At 43.3% G+C, this 12,616-nt stretch overlaps 1 protein-coding gene across 1 annotated transcript in view; it reads right to left on the minus strand.

Annotated features, from left to right (window-relative positions):
- The window catches only part of reck (reversion-inducing-cysteine-rich protein with kazal motifs), a 508,306-nt gene that overhangs the window by 58,787 nt on the left and 436,903 nt on the right, over positions 1-12,616 (minus strand). The window contains exon 20 of the mRNA XM_034173078.1: positions 5,650-5,805. Within this exon, the coding sequence (XP_034028969.1) occupies positions 5,650-5,805 (156 nt within the window). The remainder of the gene's footprint in view (positions 1-5,649; positions 5,806-12,616) is intronic.

A 12,616-nucleotide genomic window follows, 5' to 3' on the forward strand; every position in this document is an offset into this window, starting at 1 on the left:
GAATGCTTGTAGCACAGGCCGAGGGGGAGGATTAGCAGCAATCTTCCACTCCAGCTTATTAATTAATCAAAAACCCAGACAGAGCTTTAATTAATTTCAAAGCTTGACTCTTAGTCTTGTCCATCCAAATTGGAAGTCCCAAAAACCAGTTTTATTTGTTGTTATCTATCATCCACCTGGTCGTTACTGTGAGTTTCTCTGTGAATTTTCAGACTTTTTGTCTGACTTAGTGCTTAGCTCAGATAAGATAATTATGATGGGCGATTTTAACATCCACATAGATGCTGAGAATGACAGCCTCAACACTGCATTTAATCTATTATTAGACTCAAATGGCTTTGCTCAAAATGTAAATGAGTCCACCCACCACTTTAATCATACTTTAGAGCTTGTTTTGACTTATGGTATGGAAATTGAAGACTTAACAGTATTCCCTGAAAACCCCCTTCTGTCTGATCATTTCTTAATAACATTTACATTTACTTTAATGGACTACCCAGCAGTGCGGAATAAGTTTCATTACATTAGAAGTCTTTCAGAAAGCGCTGTAACTAGGTTTAAGGATATGATTCCTTCAGTGTTATGTTCTCCAATGCCATATACCAACACAGTGCAGAGTAGCTACCCAAACTCTGTGAGTGAGATAGATTATCTCGTCAATAGTTTTACATCCTCATTGAGCACAACTTTGGATGCTGTAGCTCCTCTGAAAAAGAGAGCCTTAAATCAGAAGTGCCTGACTCCGTGGTATAACTCACAAACTCGCAGCTTAAAGCAGATAACCCGTAAGTTGGAGAGGAAATGGCATCTCACTAATTTAGAAGATCTTCACTTAGCCTGGAAAAAGAGTCTGTTGCTCTATAAAAAAAGCCCACCGTAAAGCTAGGACATCTTACTACTCATCACTAATTGAAGAAAATAAGAACAACCCCAGGTTTCTTTTCAGCACTGTAGCCAGGCTGACAAAGAGTCAGAGCTCTATTGAACCGAGTATTCCTTTAACTTTAACTAGTAATGACTTTATGACTTTCTGTGCTAGTAAAATTTTAACTATTAGAGAAAAAAATTACTCATAACCATCCCAAAGACATATCGTTATCTTTGGCTGCTTTCAGTAATGCTGGTATTTGGTTAGACTCTTTCTCTCCGATTGTTCTGTCTGAGTTATTTTCATTAGTCACTTCCTCCAAACCATCAACATGTCTATTAGACCCCATTCCTACCAGGCTGCTCAAGGAAGCCCTATGATTAATTAATGCTTCGATCTTAAATATGATCAATCTATCTTTATTAGTTGGCTATGTACCACAGGTAGAGACCACTCTAGAGGCCAATCTCCAACCTTCCTTTTCTCTCAAAAATTCTTGAAAGGGTAGTTGTAAAACAGCTAACTGATCATCTGCAGAGGAATGGTCTATTTGAAGAGTTTCAGTCAGGTTTCAGAATTCATCATAGTACAGAAACAGCATTAGTGAAGGTTACAAATGTTCTTCTTATGGCCTCAGACAGTGGACTCATCTCTGTGCTTGTCCTGTTAGACCTCAGTGCTGCTTTTGATACTGTTGACCATAAAATTTTATTACAGAGATTAGAGCATGCCACAGGTATTAAAGGCACTGCGCTGCGGTGGTTTGAATCATATTTATCTAATAGATTACAATTTGTTCATGTAAATGGGGTGTTTTCTTCACAGACTAAGGTTAATTATGGAGTTCCACAAGGTTCTGTGCTAGGACCAATTTTATTCACTTTATACATGCTTCCCTTAGGCAATATTATTAGAAAGCATTGCTTAAATTTTCATTGTTACGCAGATGATACCCAGCTTTATCTATCCATGAAGCCAGAGGACACACACCAATTAGTTAAACTGCAGGAATGTCTTACAGACATAAAGACATGGATGACCTCTAATTTACTGCTTTTAAATTCAGATAAAACTGAAGTTCTTGTACTTGGCCCCACAAATCTTAGAAACATGGTGTCTAACCAGATCCTTACTCTGGATGGCATTACCCTGACCTCTAGTAATACTGTGAGAAATCTTGGAGTCATTTTTGATCAGGATATGTCCTTCAATGCGCATATTAAGCAAACATGTAGGACTGCTTTATTACATTTGAGCAATATCTCTAAAATTAGAAAGGTCTTGTCTCAGAGTGATGCTGAAAAACTAATTCATGCATTTATTTCCTCTAGGCTGGACTATTGTAATTCATTATTATCAGGTTGTCCTAAAAGTTCCCTGAAAAGCCTTCAGTTAATTCAAAATGCTGCAGCTAGAGTACTGACGGGGACTAGAAGGAGAGAGCATATTTCACCCATATTGGCCTCTCTTCATTGGATTCCTGTTAATTCTAGAATAGAATTTAAAATTCTTCTTCTTACTTATAAGGTTTTGAATAATCAGGTCCCATCTTATCTTAGGGACCTCTTAGTACCATATCACCCCAATAGAGTGCTTCGCTCTCAGACTGCAGGCTTACTTGTAGTTCCTAGGGTTTTTAAGAGTAGAATGGGAGGCAGAGCCTTCAGCTTTCTGGCTCCTCTCCTGTGGAACCAGCTCCCAATTCGGATCAGACTGCTGGGGGGTTCCCATGATGCACTGAGTGTTTCTTTCTCATTTTGCTCTGTATGCACCACTCTGCATTTAATCATTAGTGATTGATCTCTGCTGTCTTCCACAGCATGTCTTTTTCCTGATTCTCTCCCCTCAGCCCCAACCAGTCCCAGCAGAAGACTGCCCCTCCCTGAGCCTGGTTCTGCTGGAGGTTTCTTCATGTTAAAAGGGAGTTTTTCCTTCCCACTGTTGCCAAGTGCTTGCTCATAGGGGGTCGTTTTGACCATTGGGGTTTTTCTGTAATTATTGTGTGGCTTTTGCCTTGCAATATAAAGGGCCTTGGGGCAACTGTTGTTGTGATTTGGCGCTATATAAATAAAATTGATTTGATTTGATCTACAAGTGCAAGTTAAAACTCTACCATGCAAAGTGAAAGCCATACATCAACAACATCCAGAAACACCACTGCCTTCTCTGGGCCCGAGCTCATTTGAAATGGACAGACGCAAAGTGGAAAAGTGTGCTGTGGTCTGATGAGTCAGGATTTCAAATTGTTTTTGGAAATCATGTACATTGTGTCCTCTGGACAAAAGAGGAAAAAGACCATTCAGATTGTTACCAGCACAAAGTTCAAAAGCCAGCAATGGTGATGGTATGGGGTGTGTTAGTGCCCATGGCATGGGCAACTTACACATCTATGATGGCACCATCAATGCTGAAAGGTACATCCAGGCTTTGGAGCAACACATGCTGCCATCCAAGCAACGTCTTTTTCAGGGACGTCCCTGCTTACTACAGCAAGACAATGCCAAGCCACATTCTGCACGTGTTACAACAGCGTGGGTTCGTAGTAGAAGAGTGCGGGTACTAGACTGGCCTGCCTGCAGTCCAGACCTGTCGCCCATTGAAAATGTGTGGCACATTATGAAGCGCAAAATATGACAACGGAGACCCCGGACTGTTGAACAACTGAAGTCATACATCAAGCAAGAATGGGAAAGAATTCCACCTACAAAGCTTCAATAATTAGTGTCCTCAACTTTCAACTTTCAACTGAATTAATACCACAAGACTTTTCATCATGGATTCAAATACTTCATTGTTGGGTCCATGAACAAGATCTTCATAAGGACCCTTCACACATAACACGCAAGATCCAGAACCCGGAAAAAATCCGTCAAAAAACAAAATGGGGAACCAGAAAACATTCCACCTGCTGTCGGGAGCGGTGACGGTTTCGTACACGCTCATGTTCGTGCGCACAAACACTATGCGAGCACCTGGAAAGTCAAGCACACAGCAGCGGAGGGAAAAAACCCCCCACCACAATTCATAACACTTAATGCCTATTATAAAGAGCGGATTTAACCTCCGCCTAGACGTACACCAGGAAGTAATGAAATGGCGTGGATTACTGTTCTCTCTTTCATGTTTTACATGAATTACCTGATACGCTCATCTCATGAAGAGCCGGGCTCTTGCGTCGTGAACAGATCAGCAGTGACCTGCTGCAAATGTGACATGTGTTTTAATTATTACAATGTGGGGAAATCCCACAGTGGCACACGTCCTGTGGGGTGATTTCCTGCATGGCACGATATTCACCAGCTTTGCGGTGTGCTGATGCGGCAGTCAGTTGAAGCAATATCTTTTAATTTATTCCCACGTGAGGACAACATGCCGACGTCTGCGCCTCATGCTGTAGTTATGCAACCTCATGTCCTACAAGCCTCTACAGGTGTTCTCCAGCTTTGATGTGCAAGCACAGACATTTGAACAGCTGCAGGTCGCAGGAGGACACGCCCACCGCTGTCAGCAGACCTCGTCAGGTCACAGAAAAAAAAAAAACCGATCACTCTCTGTTGCTTTGTTCTGTGATTTTAATTTCTTGTATGTATTATTATGTTTGTCCTGCATCTGTCATGTCAGATGCTGGTCGGTCCTCATGAGGGCCTGTACACCGTGTGTTCGTGTGGCACTTAGACACTATTCACAGACAGGTTGAATGTGGTTGCCTGCTGTCTACTATTGTATTAGGAGTGCCAAGAGCCCCACCTTTTTGAAAAGTCCTGCTTGCGGTGTTAGATGTTCGTGTGTGAAACCTGGAATTTGGCCAGCACCTGACAAGAGTGGGGTGAAATGAACACGTGCAGGGCACTCGCTGTCTTTCAGCCACTTGTGTGCGCCAGTGGTTGTGGTGACAGCTGTACGAGGCATTTGAGGCGGCTCTGATTTTTCACGAATGGCATGCAATTCCTCCTTCGTGCACTAGTCGGCTTCAATCATGTTATGTGTGAAGGGGCCCTAAGACGTGTCTCAGATCATCACAGCAAAGGTGAGCTGCTTGTGCACAGTTTTGTTTTTTAAATGGCGGAAATGAAAATCACACGCATCCACAGTGCACGGATTAGATTATGTTGTACTTCCTACTAAACAAGACATGCAGGTGAAACACATTAATACTTTTCATACCAATTTAATGATTTAATGATTGTCATTGTTTTGTCAAAAATGTGGGAGTTTTTACATAATTATTGTATGGCCTTGCCTTACAATATAAAGCGCCTTGGGGCAACTGTTTGTTGTGATTTGGCGCTATATAAAAAATTGATTGAATTGATTGATTATCAACGTTCATTCAAAAAATGCTGGTTCAGCTTTAATGACTGTTAATTAAACAGTCTCACAGAGTTCCTGAAAACAGTCCACATTGTGAGAGCTGACAATGCCGTTTATGGACAAGTGAACACAGCTGCTGTTGCTTTTGTTACCATCCAGCATGCCAGTATACGGCTGGCTTCCGGCTTTGACTACGTTATGTGCACACCCTCTGCGGTCTCATGTTCATTTGCCCTGTTGATTAAATCTGACTCCTGGTGTAAGTGTGGGCAGATGATGATTCCATCAAGTAAAGTGACACTGCATATCTCAACACCAAAAGAAGAAATTATAACAAAAATTCTCTACAGACATGCAGCTGTAATTACTTAAGTATTTAAACAAGAAATATGAAAAATGAATAGTGGTTGATTTTGCGTGTAAGTGAGAGTGTGTATGTGTGTGTATGGAGGGGCATATGCATGATTTACCTGCAGTGATGTTGGCTTGTGGTCTACTGGAGCAATGAGGACAACCAGCTCATGGTCAATGCTGAGATAGCCAAAAATATCACATTGTGGCACTGAGATGTGAAGCCGCAGGATTTGTAGGACATCATGAACCGTCACCGGCTGCTTATTATTCAACTGGACACAGAGATCGAAGAGCAATCAGAATCAGAGTATAAAACAAAGTTAACAAAGATATTTTAAACCCTAACCCTATCATCAGCTTTTACTGCTTCAAAATGTCGTAACAGGCTGATTAGTTTTACACCTTCACAAACCTTATTTCTACTCAGAACATCCAAATGAATAAATCAATAGCACTCTGACCATGCAGACGCTAAGATATTATTAGACAGACAGACAGACATACAGACAGATGGGTCAAATGTTATATTCCTCTATTTCTTATATATAACTTTAAATGGAGGCAGCACGGTGGATTAGTGGTTAGCACTGTTGCCTCACAGCGAGAAGGTCATGGGTTCAATTCCCGTGGCCTTCCTGTGTGGAGTTTGCATGTTCTCCCCGTGTGTGCGTGGGTTTCCTCCGGGTGCACCGGTTTCCTCCCACATCCAAAGACATGAGGGTTAGGTGGATTGGAGTCTTTTAATTGTCCGTAGGTGTGTTTGTGGGTTTGTCTGTGCTTGTTTGTCTATTTGTGGCCCTGCGACAGACTGGCGTCCTGTCCTGGGTGTACCCCGCCTCGCGCTCTATGACTGCTGGGATAGGCTCCAGCCCCCCGCAATCCTTAATTGGACTAAGAGAGTAGAGTAAGTAGAAGATGAATGAATGAATGAACTTTAAATGACTTCAGACTTCAGAAACTTTATTGATCCAAAAAAGGGCAATTACGTTTACACTCCAGTTACCTCAGACAAGATACAGCAATTAATCCACAATTATTACTTGTTTACCGTAATAATGGCACACATCAAAATTAAAGACAACACATATACATTTGACATTGTTTATGTGCACTGAACTTGGAGTAGTCCGTCTTCCGAATTGAGGCAAAGTGGGTGAAGGCCGCAGCAGGAGGGGCCCGCGCCGCCCAGCCTGGGGGTTGAAGGCTGCAGCAGTAAAAAAAAAAACCACGCTGCCTTCAAGGTGGCAAGGAGGAAGCCATGGTGGGGGGAGTGGAGAGACATGGGGGGGGGGGGGGGTAATAGGGATGGAGGGAGGGAGACATGTGTCGTGTGCAGATGAGATATATTTCTGTCGATTTCTGTCCATGTGTGTGTAAAGTCTGACAGTTTCTGTCCGTGTGTGTGTAAAGTCTGATGTTGCTAGGCAACAGCAGGCTGGGGGGGGGGGGGGGATGAGAAGGGGGGGGGGGCGAATTCCTTCACCTAGGCTGTAGATCCTTCTGGGGGAAGAGCAGGGAATTTGGCCTTCAGGAGCCGATAAGGCTGCCATGTTGCTGTTTGGCGGAGAGATACAGAATTCGATTTATTGCACCCCTGACCATCGAGAGTCCAAATTTATGAAGAATATTCTCTGGTCCTCAGCAGTACAATTCCTTTGCAATGCAGTGATTTGTAACGAGATTGAATCCATTTTGCGTTTGAGTTCAAGAGTTCATGCAGTCTGAGATTACACAGCATTGCCCAACTCATTAATTATGACGGACTGATGAGGGGACAAAATTCTGGAAGCAGCCGTCTTGCTAATATTCCTGTGGGTCAGGGCAGCGCACAAACCAATCAGCACCAAACCTCCCACCATAAAGCGAATACGAATGAATCCTCAACGTCTTCCACAGAGAGTGGAGCCACATGTCACACTCTATTCTCTCAGCCGTCAAGAGCAAAGCCCGCTGGGTAGGTTCCATCCGGGCACGCAGGGTCCCCAAACCTTGATCTCCTTGTCGAAAACAAATGGTGTCAATGGCGTTGAGAGACCAGCTGATCAATTCCATAGTTAATCCAAATCATAATTTGAAGAATTCACAGTCTGGTGAAGCTGGGACTTTGAAGGTCGGAGCAGAGATAGAGAACAGAAAGGAGGGGAGGAGAGGGGAGGAATGCGACTGTCCTTGCCGGAGTCCAAGCTGTAAATGGAAATAAAGCTGACACATTTACCTCGCTTGCTTGATAAAATTAAATGTGTGCATTAGCAGAAAACTGCGTTTGAACGTTTTCACCATGGTGTGTCATTTCATCATTTCATTTCCCTATCAGCTCAGCTAATTATCAGGGAACTTCCAAGTGTGAGAACAGGACATTGAAATGACACTAATAAAACCACTTACCAAGCTAGTAACGTCACCCAATTCAAATGACAAGAAATGTAATCTAATTTTAGACATATCTAAATAACATATTTTAGACAACACTCAGATGACAGACTGCTGTCAGAACCCACTGACATTGGCCATATTGGCCTCTCTTCATTGGCTTCCTGTTAATTCTAGAATAGAATTTAAAATTCTTCTTCTTACTTATAAGGTTTTGAATAATCAGGTCCCATCTTATCTTAGGGACCTCGTAGTACCATATCACCCCAATAGAGCGCTTCGCTCTCAGACTGCAGGCTTACTTGTAGTTCCTAGGGTTTGTAAGAGTAGAATGGGAGGCAGAGCCTTCAGCTTTCAGGCTCCTCTCCTGTGGAACCAGCTCCCAATTCAGATCAGGGAGACAGACACCCTCTCTACTTTTAATATTAGGCTTAAAACTTTCCTTTTTGCTAAAGCTTATAGTTAGGGCTGGATCAGGTGACCCTGAACCATCCCTTAGTTATGCTGCTATAGACGTAGACTGCTGGGGGGTTCCCATGATGCACTGTTTCTTTCTCTTTTTGCTCTGTATGCACCACTCTGCATTTAATCATTAGTGATCGATCTCTGCTCCCCTCCACAGCATGTCTTTTTCCTGGTTCTCTCCCTCAGCCCCAACCAGTCCCAGCAGAAGACTGCCCCTCCCTGAGCCTGGTTCTGCTGGAGGTTTCTTCCTGTTAAAAGGGAGTTTTTCCTTCCCACTGTAGCCAAGTGCTTGCTCACAGGGGGTCGTTTTGACCGTTGGGGTTTTACATAATTATTGTATGGCCTTGCCTTACAATATAAAGCGCCTTGGGGCAACTGTTTGTTGTGATTTGGCGCTATATAAAAAAATTGATTGATTGATTGACATTGGAGCTATTACTCACTCACTCACTCACTCACTCACTCACTCACTCACTCACTCACTCACTCACTCACTCACTCACTCACTCACTCACTCACTCACTCACTCACTCACATCTTCGTTCATCCTCACGTTCCCACTGCTCACTGACCTCTCATCAGGAGGAGGGTGCACTGGCAGGAGTGTGTGTCTCTCATATGACATAGTGTGCGCGGGTGCGTGCATAGAACAGGTGAGTGTGCGAGTGTGTAGCCGAAATGTTCGCTCAGCTGCGTATGTGTTCATAATGACTGAATGAGCCACTTCGCGTGCACATGTGGGATGTGCGAGGACAGGAGCTGTCCATCCAGACTGCATGCACACACAAAAAGGCTGACAACTGTCAGCAGTCGCCTGCTGTTGCACAGTCCGCTGAAAAATCCCTTTAGGTGTTTGATCAGTATAATGCTCCAATGACTGGAGCATTTCTAGATTTTATTCATCTAGCTGGACTCCATGACTGCTGAACTGTGCTGGCTGTTCACCAACTTTCCCCATGTGCAACATTCTTCAGGCGCGGCCAGCGAACTTTTTTCTCTTTTTTTTGTAACTCTTTTTTCCCAGTCCACCATTTCCTTTTTCCTTTTTTCTTGTGACCATTTCAGCGCACTTGATATGCATCTTAACACAACTCCAGTGGTATTATCACTGCAGGACGGTACTTTACATGGGATTTATTTATGCTGAGGTGGATGATGCATTTGTGAGCCGATCGATGTTGCCAGCACACAGCGCAGCCGGGTGAAAGGGACTTCACCGCATGCTGCTGTCCCGGCTGCTTTCTGCGCTGTGGAACGCTTCTGGGGTACCAGAGGTGAGTTGCATGTTTATTTATGTTGTCATGGGCTCATTTCCACATCATACCTGCTGCAGCGTTGGGAGGTGAACATGTAATAATATGTGTATTATAGCAGTGACATCCCGTTCAACTGCGTTGCAAGGCGCTGCAACAAGCCTTGTGCACAATGACACACATCAGAGTGCCACATACATGTTATTACATATCAATATTTCCTTTGCCCTCCCTGGCCGGGTTCAACTGGAAGTGGACATCCGTGGCACAACATGCCGTAAGGCTTTGCTGTGACAATCCATCGCAGAGTTCAGTCAACCACGATAACATCATTTCATATGTAGATTGCGATCAGATGATGCAGAAATTGGACATAGACCGCTGTCAGATGTGTGTCCCTTCTCAATGGCACCAAGAGTGTTTTGAACTGTGCAACACACTCGGGCCAGCCGAGTGAATGGGACCAAATATGTAGACTGCTCAGAGACTGTCGTCTGCAAATCTTCAGACCTCTCCTCAATACTTCCCGACTGTGGCCGGATGTGTCATTCTAATCCAATTCGGCCTCAATCGGCGTATGTGTGACAGGGGTTTTAGTGAATCGCATTTAACTGAGATTGGGCTGATTCTTACTGGATGCAATGAGAATTTTGCTCTGTTTGACAACAGGGTGCACAGCGGCTTTATCAATGTGGCCTTTGAGGAAACCAGTGCAGAAAAGCTACACTCCACAGCCCCAGGAAGATCACTGAAGTGTAACATGAGGTTGCTTCTAACATGCTACATTCATGACAGAACGGTGTGCACGCGCAGCTGCAGCTCCCCTGTGAGTGGAGCTGGTTCACAGATCTGGCAACTTGCTTCCGATGGTCTGCGCATTGAATTGACCCCCTTCTAATTATTACAAGGTTGTATTCATTTATTCTATATCGGTTTAACACTTCTTTTAGTTTTTAAGTGTATCTATGAATCTTATTTATTTAAGTAACTTTCTCTTGTTGTGAATCTTAGGAGTGGTTAGCATTTCCTAAGCGGCCTACACTTTTTTTGTAATACAACAGTCAGATTCTGTGAAGAATTTCAAGTCTAGACTTATGACACACATATTTTCCCTTTTGTATGGCTAGAATACTGGTATAGTATGTTACTATGCTTTCTACCCTTTTACATTTATTTTATTAGTAAACGGAGTGGGTCGCAGCCTCAACTTTATCTAAATTCTGGGTTTTTTAGTGAAACTTAGGGATAGTGGCCGGCAATCACCTTAGTATTTCTTCTGTTTTTCTTGTTGCTTAATGCTGACAAATTATACTGTATTTGTTGTTTTTCTGCTGCCCGATTCTGGTGCGGCTCCATCCAGAGATGGGAGTGGGTGTCTTCTTCTGCAGGATTCCCGTCCTGTACACCAACATGGACTCTCAAAATTTCCTGAATATTTGTATTGTCAATTGTGTTGGTAGCATGGTCCAAGCAGAGGGTCACCCCTTTGAGTCTGGTCTGCTTGAGGTTTCTTCCTCAAATCATCAGAGGGAGTTTTTCATTACCACTGTCGCCTGTGTGCTTGCTCTAGGGGTTTGGTAAGGTTGGACCTTACTTGTGTGAAGCGCCTCACATTCACCCCGATGTCAGGCTGCTGCCATGGAAGGCGTTCACTACACACCCGGGGCAACTAGGGGATTAAGGACCTTGCCCAAGGGCCCTTAGTGATTTTCTGGTCAAGCTGGGATTTGAACTGAGGATCCTCTGGTTTCAAGCCCAACGCTTAACCACTAGACCATCTGCAACTGTTATCACTTTTAAAACAAGTCATCATGACACAAAATCACACTTTTGTCAAATCTGCAACTAATCTGCAGTTCCTGTGCGTGTTGAACCATGGAGAGTGGTCTGTACGGATCACACTTCAACTACAATCTATTACACCACTATTGTAAACAGAGGACTGGTTTCTATTTTCTTGGAAAATACATCAGTCCACCAAGATAAAAAATAAAAATGCCTAAAGAAATAAAATAGATTTGCAAACAAAAATTAAGAGTCCAAGCACCCTTTACCCTCTACCCTGTGTGTGGCGCTGGAACGTCCCCAGAAAAAAAGAATAAGACTAGCGCATGCGCACAAGTCATGTAAGAGCTAATCTGTAGCACCAAAAGCTACCGCTTTCCAACACGACACAAAAGAGTAAAATAAAGCCTTTTAAGAGAAAGAGGGTCCACGCTTATCATCTGAAATAGACTTATTGCGCATTTAAAGTGAAACTAACTCCAAATATGACTAAATGAAGTACTTTTATTCATTTTCGGAAAAACAGTACATGAAAGCAAAGGGCGCTCGCCTTTGTAGACTTACAGCTGGACGCACTGCTACCTTGTCAGGGTTTGTAAAAGTTCAGAGTCCATTGCATGTGCCCCCCCAAAGAAAATTGCCAGTACTCATAAACGTACTTAAACATCCCTTGTTTATTGTTTCAACATTCTAAAGAGACAGAGGGGGGGGGGGAGAGAGAGCGCTTCATGTACTGTATTGAGAACGGAGCGCATTTCTGAAAATAAATAAAAGTACTTCATTTAGTCATTTGGAGTCAGTTTGGGTAAATCGTCCTACCCCTCCCAGAGCCCAGTTTTTCTACAGGCTCTACCCACGTTCAAGTGTAGCCTGACTGAGGATTACACCGACTGACCGCCTGCACTTACGGTCCGGTGTCAGGGGAGTGCTGAGCTCCTGACACTGAGAAAGATCTAAAACTTGTAAAGATCTGAAAAAAAAAAAAATACCCAGGAAAACAGAAAGGGATGCACTAAATTTGACAATCTGCGTGGTGGTGCAGCGACATTGTGCTATTGCGTAGGGACAGCCCTGTACTGTTGATGTTGTTTAAAAACGCAAAAGTACTTTTTAACCGATTACTCAATTAATCACCAGAATAATTGATAGAATTCTCGATTACTAAAATAATTGATAGCTGCAACCCTGTTGCAAACATCACCCAACATTT

Source organism: Thalassophryne amazonica, chromosome 1 (genome assembly GCF_902500255.1).
Source record: "Thalassophryne amazonica chromosome 1, fThaAma1.1, whole genome shotgun sequence".
Classification (NCBI taxonomy): Eukaryota; Metazoa; Chordata; class Actinopteri; order Batrachoidiformes; family Batrachoididae; genus Thalassophryne; species Thalassophryne amazonica.